At 43.6% G+C, this 16,587-nt stretch overlaps 1 protein-coding gene across 1 annotated transcript; it reads left to right on the top strand.

The window, feature by feature from the left end:
- The first annotated feature begins 1,051 nt into the window (after nt 1-1,051).
- Nucleotides 1,052-15,971, top strand: CALB2 (calbindin 2). The gene is made up of 11 exons (XM_075282215.1): nt 1,052-1,215; nt 4,564-4,640; nt 5,384-5,473; nt 5,767-5,847; nt 6,962-7,018; nt 7,330-7,407; nt 11,176-11,231; nt 12,162-12,201; nt 13,636-13,689; nt 13,761-13,832; nt 15,338-15,971. The coding sequence occupies exons 1-11, from the start codon at nt 1,122-1,124 to the stop codon at nt 15,458-15,460; spliced, it is 822 nt and encodes a 273-aa protein (XP_075138316.1). The 5' UTR covers nt 1,052-1,121; the 3' UTR covers nt 15,461-15,971.
- The last annotated feature ends 616 nt before the right edge of the window (nt 15,972-16,587 follow it).

Consider the following 16,587-nt stretch of genomic DNA (forward strand, 5'->3'; position numbering starts at 1 on the left):
TGGGGACAGAGATGGAGGGGGGGACATGAAACTGGGGGCAGAGGAAGGGTGTATATGAAACTGGGGGAGAGATGGAGGGGGGGGCATATAATTTACGGGTGACTGTAGGAGGATTATACTGTGTGGGAGCACATGATAAATGAATGAGAATGGGCGGAGTCAACATAAAAGTGGGTGGAGACAAATTTTCCACGGCACGCAGAGCGCGCCACACATTTTGCCCCTCTTTCTACTCTTTAAAAATTGGGAGGTATGGCGTTGGTGACGCCACACTCCTGCGTCACGTCACTCGCTTCATCTGTGACGCACAGTGTCTCGACTCCCCCGCCTCCTTTACAAGGGGGCCCACTGAGGCTCTGTCGCCCAAGGGCCCATAAAAACCTGGAGCCGGCCCTGCTGGACCATCTGACTTTTACTGGTGGACACTGGTCCGGCACAGACTAACAACTATCTGTGAGCAGACACCACAGGCTAATGATCACACCATGTTCATAACTGTACACCACATTTATGTATGGGCTCTTGTAGCTGCTTCTTGACCTGACTACAGACACACAACCTTCTGTCAGTTTCCTGTCATATTACCAGTCATAGCTTCTTACTTTCTGTACCACTCACTATAAGAGTCCAGGAATGTGCATTATAAATGAGGCTGAATGAGAGTCAGCTCAGCACATTTCATCTATCAGTTCTGTCAGTCTGGTTGCTATAGATACATTCTAACACCCAGTCTTGTCCAGCAGCTTCTTCCTACTAGCCAGTTCCATTAGTTCCCCCAGAGGAGCTGCCTCACATACATGTCCCATCTATAGGACTGGTCCTCAGTGTACAGAATACACGTGTCCTGCATAGCTCTGGGTGCCATGGCTGGACACCTGCACTGTGGCACACTGCTCCGCACTCCCATCTTATCGTGTTGTCTCTCCATCACTGTACAGCGGCTCCAGGTATCCACCACTGCGGTGTCACCATCTGCGAGGAGTGCGGCTCAGCACCGCCCTCTGTGGGAAAGATCCCGCACTGCAGCCTCGGAGAGTTGTATATAAAGGAGCAGCGCGGGGTAGATGTGAATCACTGGAGAGAACGCGCTGAAGCTACATCACTTGCTGCTCTCACTGGGAATGATGGCACACAAGCAGCAGCCTCTGTATCTGCACCTGGCCGAGCTCACAGCCTCCCAGTTCCTGGATATATGGAAACATTATGACTCTGATGGTAAGAGCTACTCACACCCCAAACTTTAACTGCCCTGTGTTTAGTACCCCACAAATGCTCCCCCCCCCCTACACACACCTCCCTGCAGGGAATTAGAGGGTTAAAAGTCCCTGTCCTTACACTCTCCCGCACACTGCATCCCTATAACAGGACATTACATAATGATAGAATGGGTCTTTGGACCACACCATCTTGACTACCAATATCAGGAGTCCACTAGACATTGGAACATGTCACGCTGGCCACCACTATCAGGAATCCTCCAGAACCACCCTGACCTACAAATATCAGTAGTCTTCTGGACTTTAAAAGATACCAACCTGAGTGCTGATACCAGGAGACTAGACCATACTACTCTGACCACCATCACCAGAATTCTTCAAGACACTGAACCATGGCATCATGACCACTGATACCAGGAGTCATCTGGTGCTTTCCTGATCCTCAGGGCATTCTCCAGACTCTCAGCTGTGCCACCCTGACCACTATAACCAGGAATCCTCTGGAACCAGGAGTCTAGTGGACTATGGACCATACCACCATGACCATCAGTACCAGAAGTCCTTCAGACACTGGGCTGTGCCACCATAACCACTGATACCAGGAGTTCTCCAGATATTGAACAATACCATCCTGACAACTGACAGCAGAAATCCTGCTTTTGTGAAACCTTGACCAATAATACTGGCAGTCTTTTGGACACTGAACCCTAACCACCAATACCAGACATACTCCATATACTGGAACCTCCCACCTTTACCACCAAAATCAGGCACCCTTTGGACACTTGACAGTGCCAGCTTGACCACCGATGCCAAAAGTTCTCTGGACATTGGATCATGCTACTCATATCACCTACACCAGGAAGAGTTCTCCAAACTGTAACACCCTAACCATCAGCAGCAGTCACCAGCCTCCATGCTCCTCTTTGCATATCACACCTGTTACCCCCTCCATACAGACACACACACACACACACACACACACACACACACACACACACACACACTCACACTATATTAGCAGTCACTTATATGAGATATCTGTGAATGAAAGTAAGGAGACACAGGGTCGTATATGACTGGCAGGATGATGGTGATAGGTGTGAGGTCCCAGTAATTAGAAACATGGGGGGCACAGAGATATGATCGGAAAATTCAAATCCTTACCTTTAGCTTGATGTATAGAGTACTTCTCTCCCAACAGCAAGTCAGGGGAGATAAAAGGGCCACTGTGAGCTGGTGGGGTGCAGCACATATAACGTCTGATCCTTCGCTATAGAAATTCTTGATCACCAGCCCCCATCTCAAATTCTCCCTGGTGTTTGTTTACAAATTCAACGATTAGTGAAAAGACTCCAAGTCCCCGGCGAGAAGAGAAATCACCAGAGATTAGAGAACACGGGGGAAATTCTGAGATGACATTGAAAACAGTAGCACAGCTGCGGCTCAGTTTATGCCTGATGGGTCCCGAGGAATATCACCCTGAATGCTGCTCCAGTACCTCTCAACCCAGAATCCTACCCCACCATGATTATTAACCCTAGCCCAAAATACTGCATCTCATCCCAGAATCCTGTCCCTGTGTGTCTACAAAATATTACCCCTGACCCTAATATTGCCTAAGTGTTTACTCAGATATGATCCCCTTAGTTCAGAAATCTGTGATCACACATAGCTCCAAATGCTGCACAGTAATATCCTGACCCCAGAATCTTATTCCCTAGTGTCCTCAGAATATCACATCTACACTAAATACTGCCCAGTGTGTCTCAAAATTTATCTCAGTGTGTACCCAGAATATTAACCCTCACCCTAAATACTGTCTTGTGTGTTTCCAGATATTATCCCCTCAATACTGCCCTAGTATGTTCTCAGGTATGACTCTGTCACCCTAGAACCCTGTCCTCGTACGGTGTGTCCCCAGATAAGACCTCTCATTTGTTCTAATAAAATGACCTATTATGCCTTTACACCCTAGCTTTCCTGTACATCTACAAGATAGAAATATCTGCCTGTTCTTTGCTGCCCAGTCCTAGAGCATCAAGGATTTGGTTTACCCCTCTCAAAAGCAGAAAATTGTTTGAATTTAAAAAAAAAAAAAAGCAGAAAATTCTGCTGAAAGAAAGACTATATCTGGAGAACTGTGCAGGGCCCTTGTACACTATAGCTGTAGGGTTAAGGAGGCAACAACTGATTGTTTGACACTAGAGATCCACAATTTAGTTATGTTAATCATGCTGGAATAGATAAAGAGCACTTGTCACCCCTCCTGACATGTCTGTTTTAGTTAATATTGTCTATCCCATTATATAACATTTCTGGAGCCTGCTTTATTAAAGAGACCATTTCAGCACCTCCAAAAACTCCAGCTCTTTGCATCTTTCAACAGGCTCTGCTCTCTGAGTCCTATGCTGTTAGAATTTTTTTTTTTTGAGCCCTCTTCTGTTCCTGAGTAAATAGTGCAGTTATTTTCAGCTCCCAATATGCTAATTTGGCTCTCTATTGTCATGTGGGCTGTCCTGGACTGGAGCAGCAACAGTAGGGAGCATAGATCTGCTGAAAATATCCAAAATGATTGCTCCAAATCCGTGTGGGATACAGAAAAAACTCCAACTGGATGGGAATCACTGGAGTAGCACATATCGAGGGATGCAAATTGCTGTAGAGATGGCGAAAGGTCCCCTTTAAATCTGGAAGCAGTGTCCTGGAAATTTCTGAATAAATTGACCACTAGGGGCGCTTGTCGGCACTGATATTGTTCATTCCCTGCTGTCAGTGTCACACTGTGTAGGGACACATCCCTTTAAAGGGGACTATTCACCAGGTCTGAAAAGCCGAAAGTCATACATCATCTAATAGGTGGTGTCACCTTGAGCATTTTGTTGTTTTGTTTATCCAGATCTGTTCAACCATTCCAAAAATATAAACCCTTTTAATGTTGTTTCAGATTAGAGTATATTAGCCAAGTGGGCGGTATTAGTATATCTTAATTTGCAGCAACACTAAAACAGCTAATATCTTATAGGCTGACAGTGACATTACCTATCAGATGAGCTATTTCATTGGGCTTTTCAGACCTCTTGAACAGTGTCCCTGCCAACATCTCCCCAGACTGAGCGTCCTGTGGATGATTAAAGGGGAAATTGTGATTCCGGGTAAACATGTAGTTTATGGGATTTGTTAGGTTTATGGAATGTTTTAGGAAGAAGTGACATGAGAGCAGCTGAATTTCTGCTTTAGAGGTGGCAAACAATCTGTTAATTTTTAGTAGGAAGTGGACCAGACCTGTTGTGTCTTCAACCATTAGTGCTGGTGGTGACACTCTCATTGCTTCTCATCTTTCCAGGAAACGGGTACATTGAAGGGAAGGAGCTGGAGAATTTCTTCCAGGAGTTGGAAGCTGCAAGGAGAGGAGCTGGAGTGGTAAGAAACAGTCATATAACAATATCTCCTCCAAGTAAAATGACCCCCAAAGGTCCTTTTTCTAGGAAAGCTGGATACAACCAATACAGCTATCATTATGGGCACCCAGCTTCTCATATCCTTGAATGGCAGGTCTTCTTAGGTCTGAACCTCCTGCTGCAGTGTAAGTTTGTGGGTTTATTTATCATTAGTGCATTTCTGTTGGCTCCTTTTTTCTTCTTGCCAATTTTTGCACCTAATTTATCAACTGCATCCTAAATCTTGTGCAAAACGGAAATGTGATTCCAGTGTTGTCTGATATGATGGGATTTTTTACACTACCCATGTACTATAGTGCGTTTGTGCCTATTCTGAGCATTTTAAAACAGAAACACATGTAAATGTATTGAAAAAATATATTATTCAAAATACGCCGTACCTCCTTTTCCTGACAATATCTCAAAATGACAAGGAGAGTGAATTTGTTGAGAAAACAGGAAAATGAATAGTAAATCTTGCAAGTCCTCCCAAAAAACAAGAAAATAGGGGCAAACTTAGACATAAAATCCACAAATGGCTTGATAAATGTTCCCCAGGTTCTTGCATTCAGTTTTTTAAAGCTAAATCCATATGTGGATCACAATGGGAGAGAACGTCTGAGGACAGGTGCGACGCTTCCTCTTTGTCTGTGTTTGCTAGTGCCCTCTACTGGTAATATGAAGCAGCACACCATGAACTGACATTGTTTCCTGTTCTGTGATTAGGAAGGGTCCAGCATAAACATTGGAGAGAAGCTAAAGGAGTTCATGCAGAAGTATGACAAGAATGCAGATGGTCGCATTGAGATGTCTGAGGTGAGTCCTCTGCAGTGTAGTGTATTGCTGGAAGTACAATTCCTCGGTACTGATCCTCAAGAAGGGGTGGTGAGACATAGTAGTTCCTCATCCTGTAGGCACCACAGCGTGCAGATCTCACCTCCAGCTTGAGATGTTGTGAGGAGATGGACAAGATTGCAGAAGAGGAATTGGGTTTTGCTGTGTTTGACCCTGTAATTTGAGCGATGCCAATTGTGTGTAAAGTGTACAGCTGAGTATACCATCCATTGCACGCATCATTGTGTTAATTTATCTACATTTTCTCCTCTTAGTTGGCTCAGATTTTGCCGACAGAAGAAAATTTCCTGCTCTGCTTCAGGCAACACGCCGGTTCCAGCACTGAATTTATGGAGGTACTTTATGCACACACTACACCACATCTGTACAGACTTGCTTCTAATGCACCACACTACACTAAGCTCGTACATAATATATGGCACCACACCTACGCACATTACACCTTACATTACATACATTACACATGTGTATGCTGACTCCTAGTGTATCACACTACACTCCATCTGTACATACTCTTATCTACGGCACCACATTATCCCCCATTCATACTTATCCCTACTGCACCACTCTAAATCCACCCTAAACACACTCACCTGTACTCCACAACACTACACCACACATTACCTCTAATTGTAAATTCACTTCTACCTGTACATATTCTCCTCTACTGCACTACACATACATTGGTATATACTTAGGCTGGTTGCACACTGTGTGCTTCAAGCTGGCTGTGAGTACAAGCCCATAGAAATGAATAGCACACTGATCACGGCCATGGTCGTCTGCAAGAGGCCTCACACTCACCACAACTGCAGTACATTCAATCTGTACACACTTATCTGTACTGCACATTACATTCCCCATAGTACATGCTCTCCTCTGCTGTAACGCACTGCACCCCACCTGTACTGCACCACAGTACACCCTACCTATAAAAATTCTCCTGATGCACTCACGTCTAGTGTATTACATTACACCCCACCTGTACACACCTATCTGTATTGTTGGTTCACTATTAGGGCTTATTCAGACATCTGTCTTTAATGGACATCTGCTGTCTGTGTTCCCTGTGGAAAGCACACAGATGCAGTTAATTGTATGTTTCTGCTCAGACATTTTTTTTTTCCGCTAAGACTGGTCCATTAAAAAAACAGGCATGCTTTGTTTTGCGGACTAGTCACCCCCATTTTAATGTATGGATCCATGAAAATCAAAGAGAACTCAGATGCCTCATGTGCTGACTGTTTTTCACAGATCCAGAGCACTGACAATTATAGCAATTTTGTTAAAAAGTTTGATCCATTTTTCATGTCAACTTAGGACAAAATATGTCTCTCATTTAATAATGCCATGTGTAATCTGTTGTAATCAAATATGTGAATAAGCCCTTACTTGCTGCTTTCTACCACATTGGGCAGGCAGATATTTCATTTGTTAATACCATTTCAGGCCTGGAGGAAATACGACACAGACAGAAGTGGTTACATTGAAGCCAATGAACTAAAGGTGAGAACAGAAGACCTGCAGGGTAATAGGGTCCTTGTCCCTCCTCATAACTGTCCTAAGTCCTCCATATAATAACTGGCCAATTCTCCCCATGTAATAACTGGCCCATGTCCCCCCATGTAATGATTAACTAATGTCCATACGTGTAATAACTACCCCATGTGCCTCTACATAATGTTTTCCGCATTTGCCTAATATAATAACTGCCTCACAGTTCCCCATGTCAAAATGGATTCTTCCTTTCCCATCTAATAACTGTGATACACGCCCATGTTATATATCTGATGACATTTCTTTTCTGATGCCTTTAGGGATTCCTGTCTGATCTGCTGAAGAAAGCAAACCGACCATTTGATGAAAAGAAACTTCATGAGTACACCCAGACTATAGTGAGTACATCTTGAGCCTAGAAATTACACCCTTATTCTAGAGAGCGAACCCTGACAATTGATAGGATACCTCTGATTATTAAAAATACACTAATAAAGAGTTTGGGGGAGTATCCCATGATTATAATAAAGAGTATACTCTGACTACAGTAAGTATACCCCAACATAACAAACTACAACACCACTACAGAAAACACACAACTATAGTGATTATATCCAAACTCTAGTGACTACAGGTAGTGTATAGAGAGTACACCCCAGCAATACAATGTATATGCAAACTATACAGAGAACAGTCTAACTATATAGAGTACAGGTGAACTGTAGAGAGACAATAGTGAGTAAAAGTACAATATAGAGTCTACAGGTACAGTGTAAAGAGTATGCCTAGACTACTGTATAGAGCAGGGGTCTCAAACTCAACTCAGCATGTGGGCCGCAGAGCAAGATCCCAGCCAGTCGGTGGGCCGCACCGCGGCAAATTTAGCTCCACCCACTTTTATGTTGACTCCGCCCATTCATTTTTCATGTGCCCCCACACTGTATAATCCTCCTACAGTCACCCGTAAACTATATGTCCCCCCTCCATCTTTCCCCCAGTTACATATACACCCTTCATCTGCCCCCAGATTCATGTCCCCCCATCTCTGCCCTCAGATTCATGTCCCTCCATCTCTGCCCCCAGATTCATGTCCCCCCATCTCTGCCCCCAGATTCATGTCCCTCCATTTCTGCCCCCAGTTTCATGTCCCCCCCATCTCTGCCCCCAGATTCATGTCCCTCCATTTCTGCCCCAGTGTCATGCCGTTCTCCCCCCTCCCTTCGTCTGCCCCCAGTGTCATGAGCCCCTTCATTCCACCTCAATGTTTAAAGAGGACCTTCCACCATTTTGCCCACAGGCAGTTCTATATACTGCCGGAAAGCTGACAGTGCGCTGAGTTCAGCGCACTGTCGGCTTTCCCGATGTGGGCCCAGTGTGAAGAGATTACGGTCCGGTACCGTAGCTCTTCTATGGTCAGAAGAGCGTCTCTGACACTCAGTCAGAGACGTCCTTCGTCACAGCACAGCCAATCGCGCTGTGCTGTGAGAGCCGGGAGGAACGCCCCCTCCCTCTGCTCGCAGTACTCATCCATAGACGAGCATTATCAGGGAGGGAGGAGGCGTGCCTCCCGGCTCTCACAGCACAGCGCGATTGGCTGTGCTGTGAAGAAGGACGTCTCTGACTGAGTGTCAGAGACGCTCTTCTGACCATAGAAGAGCTACGGTACCGGACCGTAAGCTCTTCACACTGGGCCCACATCGGGAAAGCCGACAGTGTGCTGAACTCAGCGCACTGTCAGCTTTCCGGCAGTATATAAAACTGCCTGTGGGCAAAATGGTGAAACGTCCGGATTCAACTTGGATCCGGCATCCCTAGGCTTGTGCGGGCCGCACAAAATTGTTCGGGGGGCCGCATGCGGCCCGCGGGCCGCGAGTTTGAGACCCCTGGTATAGAGTATATGCATGTACTGTATAGAATATAGAGACCGTACATAGCTGAGCATGCACAAATAATTTAAAGGGTATACCTAACTATATTGGGTACAAGTAAAATACACACAGTACAGGCAGGCTACACAAAGTACAAGCAGACTAGTGAGTACAATATAGCATATACTCAGTCTATAGTAAGTACAAAAAGACTGTAGTGATTGTATCAGGGTAAGTTCACACAGGGTTTTTTGGTCTGCATTTTGACGCGGAATCCGCCTCATAATCTGGCTCCAATAAACACCCATTGACTTCAGTGTGAGCTGTTCACTTCTTTTTTCCGCTAGTGGTTTGTTCCCGCTCGCGGAAAAAAGAAGCGAGTTGCCCTATCTTGCCGCAGATTCCACAGCTGAATGCTGCAACTGGATTCTGGGGCACTTCATCGGCATCCAGTCTCGGCTAGGCGTGGGAGGCGTTATTTGGTCCAGATTCTGAGGCGGATTTCCGCATCAAAATCCAGACCAAAAAACCCTGTGTGAACTTACCCTCAGTGTGATATACAGTCCTATGAAAAAGTTTGGGCACCCCTATTAATCTTAATCATTTTTAGTTCTAAATATTTTGGTGTTTATAACAGCCATTTCAGTTTGATATATCTAATAACTGATGGACACAGTAATATTTCAGGATTGAAATGAGGTTTATTGTACTAACAGAAAATGTGCAATATGCATTAAACCAAAATTTGACCGGTGCAAAAGTATGGGCACCTCAACAGAAAAGTGACATTAATATTTAGTAGATCCTCCTTTTGCAAAGATAACAGCCTCTAGTCGCTTCCTGTAGCTTTTAATCAGTTCCTGGATCCTGGATAAAGGTATTTTGGACAAACAATTCAAGTTCAGTTAAGTTAGATGGTCGCCGAGCATGGACAGCCCGCTTCAAATCATCCCACAGATGTTCAATGATATTCAGGTCTGGGGACTGGGATGGCCATTCCAGAACATTGTAATTGTTCCTCTGCATGAATGCCTGAGGATTTGGAGCGGTGTTTTGGATCATTGTCTTGCTGAAATATCCATCCCCGGCGTAACTTCAACTTCGTCACTGATTCTTGAACATTATTCTCAAGAATCTGCTGATACTGAGTGGAATCCATGCGACTCTCAACTTTAACAAGATTCCCGATGCCGGCATTGGCCACACAGCCCCAAAGCATGATGGAACCTCCACCAAATTTTACAGTGGGTAGCATGTGTTTTTCTTGGAATGCTGTTTCTTTTTGGACGCCATGCATAACGCCTTTTTTTATAACCAAACAACTCAATTTTTGTTTCCAAAATGAAGCTGCCTTGTCCAAATGTGCTTTTTCATACCTCAGGCAACTCTATTTGTGGCGTACGTGCAGAAACGGCTTCTTTCTCATCACTCTCCCATACAGCTTCTATTTGTGCAAAGTGCGCTGTATAGTTGACCGATGCACAGTGACACCATCTGCAGCAAGATGATGCTGAAGCTCTTTGGAGGTGGTCTGTGGATTGTCCTTGACTGTTCTCACCATTCTTCTTCTCTGCCTTTCTGATATTTTTCTTGGCCTGCCACTTCTGGGCTTAACAAGAACTGTCCCTGTGGTCTTCCATTTCCTTACTATGTTCCTCACAGTGGAAACTGACAGGTTAAATCTCTGAGACAACTTTTTGTATCCTTCCCCTGAACAACTATGTTGAACAATCTTTGTTTTCAGATCATTTGAGAGTTGTTTTGAGTAGCCCATGATGCCACTCTTCAGAGGAGATTCAAATAGGAGATCAACTTGCAATTGGCCACCTTAAATACCTTTTCTTATGATTGGATACATCTGGCTATGAAGTTCAAAGCTCACTGAGGTTACAAAACCAATTTTGTGCTTCAGTAAGTCAGTAAAAAGTAGTTAGGGGAATTCAAATCAATAAAATGATAAGGGTGCCCATACTTTTGCACCGGTCAAATTTTGGTTTAATGCATATTGCACATTTTCTGTTAGTACAATAAACCTCATTTCAATCCTGAAATATTACTGTGTCCATCAGTTATTAGATATATCAAACTGAAATGGCTGTTGCAAACACCAAAATATTTAGAACAAAAAATGATTAAGATTAATAGGGGTGCCCAAACATTTTCATAGGACTGTATATGTGTATTGTGAAGTACAGCAGAATGTTTAGCGGTCACTTTATATAACATGCAGTGTGAGGCTGATGGTTAGTGCTTGTATACTGAGCCTCTGAGCTCATACTATAATCCTGTCTTTTGCAGCTCCGCATGTTTGACCTGAATGGAGACGGGAAGCTCTGCTTGTCTGAGATGTCCAGGTAAAAAGCAGGCTTCATTATATGTCACAAGTAGACATGGGCCGTGTTCGCCCCGAATATCCCAAATTGTTTGTTTTTTACCGAACCATTTATGAAACAGAATAATTGGGGATTTGTCTTGGGTGAACTAAGGCTGGGTTCACACTAGCGTCGGTGTCCAACAGCTAGTGTCCGATGCTAATGTCCGCGCAAGATTTTAGCATCGGACACTAGCTGTGTCCATTTACAATTTGCATTATTTTAAATGGGATATCCCATTTAAAATAATGCAAATTGTAAACGGACACAGCTAGTGTCCGATGCTAAAATCTTGCGCGGACATTAGCATCGGACACTAGCTGTTGGACACCGACGCTAGTGTGAACCCAGCTTAAGATGCCGCTGCGACTTACATTGTGGTAGATTATTATAGTCTGAAGTATAATAATTTCACTGCTGGCTCATACTAAACTTCTTTGACCCGAAATGACTCAGTGACCCAAGCATCACAAAACTAAACAAATCTTGGGAGTTTGCCCATCTCTCGTAACAAGTTGTATGACAGTTTACAAAAATAACATCTTAAAGCTAAGGCCCCACATAGTGGGCCACAGCAAAAAAACAACTCTTTTCATAGAAAGTCCTTTCTGCTTACATAGGGAAACCACCACCATTTCCATAGGTATAATTGACATGCTGCGATTTCCAAAATCGCAATGGTTTTGGAAACTGCAGCATCTCCACTGCGCATATTTTTCTGCAATGTGTGGATGGGATTCGCTAGAATCCAATCCATTTTGTATGGACTGTAAAAAGCCGCGGTTTTTGCTGCAGTGTTTACGCCATGTGGGGCTTCAGCCTAAAGGATAGTCAGGCTCAGCCCCCTGTTAAAGTGATAGCGCGTATAAAAGTGATGGTGCTGTATGCTGATCATTATATGTTGTATTACAGGCTGCTCCCTGTGCAGGAAAACTTCTTACTAAAATTTCAGGTATGGCTGATCCTCTTCCAGTGCTGGTCTCTTTTATTTAGTATAGCACTAGGCAGAGCTGTGGAGTAAAAGTTTGAGTCGAATCAGATTTGGTAGAGTCAGAAAAATAGTTACTGATCAACTTCAAAATAACATGAAAAATGATTAAATATTAAATTCTACACTTATTAATATACAATAAATTAGCTGGATAACTTATTGCATATTTCCTTTCATAGAAATTCAGGAAAGTTTAGAAATGTTATCATATAAAGATCTATCATGTTCTATTAATTTAAAGGGGTCGGCCACTTTCAGACCAATATTGACAAACAAATGTACAATAAAAAGATATACAATTTTCCAATATACTTTCTGTATCAATTCCTCTCGGTTTTCTAGATCTCTGCTTGCTGTCATTCATTTTGTTACTTCTAGAGCAGGGGTAGTGAACCTTCGGCTCTCCAGCTGCTATGAAACTACAACTCCCAGCATGCTCCATTCACTTCCATGGGAGTTCCAAGAATTGCAGAGCAGGTATGCATGCTGGGAGTTGTAGTTTTGCAACAACTGGAGAGCCGTACGTTCTAGAGGATAAAACTCTGACCATGGTCATGTGATTTTCGGTCCATGGTCATGTGATGAGTACACAGGTGCCGCTCCTTATAATCACAGCACAATAATCCGACATCTGCCTGGTAATCATTTTACCCGCAATATGGATAATAGTAAGGCCCTATTAAAGTCTATGGGACCATACACACAGACATTTATTTTTTTTGCAGCGGTGTGACCATGCTGTTTTATTGTAGATACGTGATTACAGATGACATGTGGACATATTTTTTTCAGATTGCAGATCAGTATGTGCAGACAGTAAAAACCACTACGGTCAAGTGCAGGATGCCTTAGGCTCCATGCACATGTCTGAGTGTGTAACCCAAGGGGGCGTCCGATGGTCCAGTCCATTCCAATGAAAATAGTGTAGGTCCTATCCTGCTCTGTTTAATGGGAACAGAACAAATCGAAAACCACCACAGAAGACAATTCACTATGGAATGCACTTGGATGTACTATGTCATCCCGAGTGTTCTCTGAGTGCATTCTACTGCAAAATCATCCCCAACTTGGATGCACATTCAGTTGTGTGCATAGGATTTTAGGGTACATTCTTATACTGTAAGCTTATACTTATCAGCTCCATTCATGTGAATGCGGTTCTATTAACATAAGACACCTGGATTTCCGGAAGCCCTTGTCGGATGAATGAAACTGTTTGTCAGTCACAAATTTTCTGCAACACGATGCATGAGAAAGCACACCCTTCCCCGCAATGACTCTAGAGCATGTGAACTTCTCTTGTAGGGTCGATGATTATATCTTTGGTCTGAATCCTGTGGACATAACTATGGTAATTACCTGGGTTTAATCTCTTTTATTCTCTTATTCCGCCAGGGTATGAAACTCAGCTGTGAGGAGTTCAATGCAATATTCAACTTCTATGACAAGGTAATGATAAAGCAAAACATTGGTGCAGAGCCTGCTGAAGTGTGAACTCTGACCTCTGACTCTTGTTTCAGGATGGAAATGGATACATTGATGAAAATGAACTGGATGCTTTGCTGAAGGATTTCTTTGAAAAAAACAAGAAGGTGAGTTACTAAGGTGACAGATTAAAGGATGACCCAAAGAAGATGAGTTTATTATTATTTATTTATATAGGATCAGAGGTTATGTGTAGGCAGATAGCGGGAGATTAGGTCAGAGATGTATGGAGGGGATGTGGTTTATAGTAACATAATGAAAGAAGGAATAAATGTATCTGAATGGGTGCACATGAACAGCAGGGGTATAACTTGTGTGAGCAGGTTCAGCAGATCCATGCCAACGATTCTACAAAGAAATGTCAGAATGATGAAGGATTAGAACAACAGACAGAATTTCAGCGACCACTATCACTGAGATTGACACTGCAACATCTGCATGACATCACAGCATGTGCTTTATACCTCAACTAATGCCTGATAGCTTGACAATTGCTTAACACCTTAACAGCTGCCTGACACCTCCACATCTGCCCTACACTTCAACCACTATTTCATCATACAGCTAATGCCTATGGCCTTAACAATCTGACATCTCAGGAACTGCCTGACATCACAACATCTGCTTATACTTCAACAAATGCCTGCGCCTTGACACTGCTTGTCATTGCAACAACAGTCTGACACGTCTACATCTGCCTTATACCTTGACCGCTGCTTGCCACTTCATTGCCTAACAACTCAACAACTATCTGCCATCTGAACAACTATCTGACATCTTAACATATGCCTGACATGTTATTTTGATGAACTAGCCAAAAGGCAAACCAACTGCTCAGAGCCACAAATGGGGCAGATTAAGGAACAATCATGTTGTAGGTGACCAGAAGCCCATTCACCCTCCAATAAATGTGTGGACCAACGTTTTGTCTACTTGCCCTGAATTGAGGATACCCTTCTGATAACCTTGGCTGGTCAGAGTTCTGCTTGTATAACCCCGATGTGAGTGGGTCTTGCTGTGTCGTGTCCGTGTTATTCATAATCTGCCTACAGAGAAACCCATTGATTTTAATGGCCACAAAAATAATGAAGCCATGCTCTGTTTTGGTCTGTCTTGCAGACCCCAGTTGCCCATTAAATTCTATGGATCCTTGGATGTCACAGTCAGTATATGGATCCTAACTGTGTGCTGTCCGCTTTTCATGAACTTAGAGACTTTGAAAAATCCACAAAAAAAGTTATCTGTTTTTCATGGATGCAAAAAAAAAGATCATTTATGGACAGCACAAAATCCAGGAGTGTATGCTGTCTGTGAATATTATTGTGTACTGAACAGTTCTCAGGTGAGCCCAGTGTTTCCAAGGTGAGCAGCTGAATTGGCCATGGGTTTCCATTGTGAAGCCTTAATCAATTAGTAAAGAATCACTGCATGGACACAATGAGGACAGTCATATCTTCATACCTAATGTCTTCCTCCAGCATCCTGGACCCAGCACCCCCCATCAATGCTCTGGCTGCTTGTTAATCTTTATTATGTTCTGAAGAACTATTTTAAGTCTGTGACATGTGGATGATAAATATTCTTCTTTCCTGTGAATCTTGTCTCATTGCAGGAAGTGAATATTCAGAGCCTGACTGGCTATCGCCAGAGTATCATGTCGCTGTGTGATGGTGGACGACTCTACCGCAAGGAGCTGGAGATTGTACTCTGCAATGACTCTACCCCCATGAAGTAATTTGGGGGATCCACTGCTCACAATCACTGCACTGCGCCCCTCTATCCTGCCCCACCCCCACCGATGAGAGACAGGGGAGAGACTACTGAGGTGTGAGAGACAACCATTGCACTCAGAGAGACCAGTGCCGTCAGAGGGTCATATAGAAGAGATAGCAGGTTCCCTCACTCTAATTTTTAGTTCCTTTAGTGGTCAGTGGCTCAGGCAGGAACCAGTGGCTCAGACAGGTCAGTGATCTGGCAGGGACCTTACTTACCCAAGCACTTGGGCCTTTTATCTGATGCCCTCTGGTGTTGAGTCGCAGGCTGTTTCTCTCGATTGTTCCTCTCTGCACCTCGTACCCCTGGGTCTCCCCCCTGGCTGCTCTCAACTAGATACCCACTGCCCTAGATTTAGGAGCTCGTCTCCTTATTTGGGTTTTCCGCAGAGTGGATCCTGGATTTTATTTTCTTTCTGGGTTTTGCTTGTTTTACCTGTTTTACCAAAGAATGAATAAAATGACAGATCCTGAGTGTTGTGTCTTTGTCTGTACTGAGTTAGGGAAGAGGATCAGGAGGGGCTTGTTCGCTTATTATAGGACATTTACGGGATTTGTTTCGGGTTGAACAAGTTCAGTATAAAACACAACTTAAAATTGGCTTAAAACATAGTGCATTACACAGTCAGGGCTCATAGAAACCTAACTATGTCACAGTGATATGTACATCTATGGGAAAACTAATGGTATGCAGTGGATATAAACTCATACTTTAACCACACACTGCTCTGACAATCACTTTTATGCATTTTAATATTTAAAACACTCCAAAAATTACGCTCTTTTTATGGGGAAAGATGCTTGCCCATGGTTCTTTAAATTTACACATGGTGGTGCTGCATGTCCGACTTTGTGTCTGTGCAAAAAAAGACATTTCACCGTGGAGAGGCTGCATAAGGACACCGGCGGTTTGATTTAAAATCCCATTCAAATAAATGGGTTTTAAAACTGACGTCCCCTATGGGGTTTTTCCGGGGATTAGGATGGAAACCCTATGGGCGGACAGTGGCACTAATGTGAACGCTGCATTAGTCAATGGATGTCAGTTGAAAAAAACTGACTGTTTATGTCAGGGCGGGTTCACATCTGC

The sequence above is a fragment of the Leptodactylus fuscus genome, chromosome 7 (genome assembly GCF_031893055.1).
Source record: "Leptodactylus fuscus isolate aLepFus1 chromosome 7, aLepFus1.hap2, whole genome shotgun sequence".
Classification (NCBI taxonomy): Eukaryota; Metazoa; Chordata; class Amphibia; order Anura; family Leptodactylidae; genus Leptodactylus; species Leptodactylus fuscus.

Bases quoted from the DNA above. Each gene is read 5' to 3' on its own strand.
- CALB2 (XM_075282215.1), top strand. From the start codon at position 1,122: ATGATGGCACACAAGCAGCAGCCTCTGTATCTGCACCTGGCCGAGCTC. The intron at 12,202-13,635 runs GTATGGCTGATC...TTATTCCGCCAG, and splicing joins ACTTCTTACTAAAATTTCAG to GGTATGAAACTCAGCTGTGA. The intron at 13,833-15,337 runs GTGAGTTACTAA...GTCTCATTGCAG, and splicing joins TCTTTGAAAAAAACAAGAAG to GAAGTGAATATTCAGAGCCT.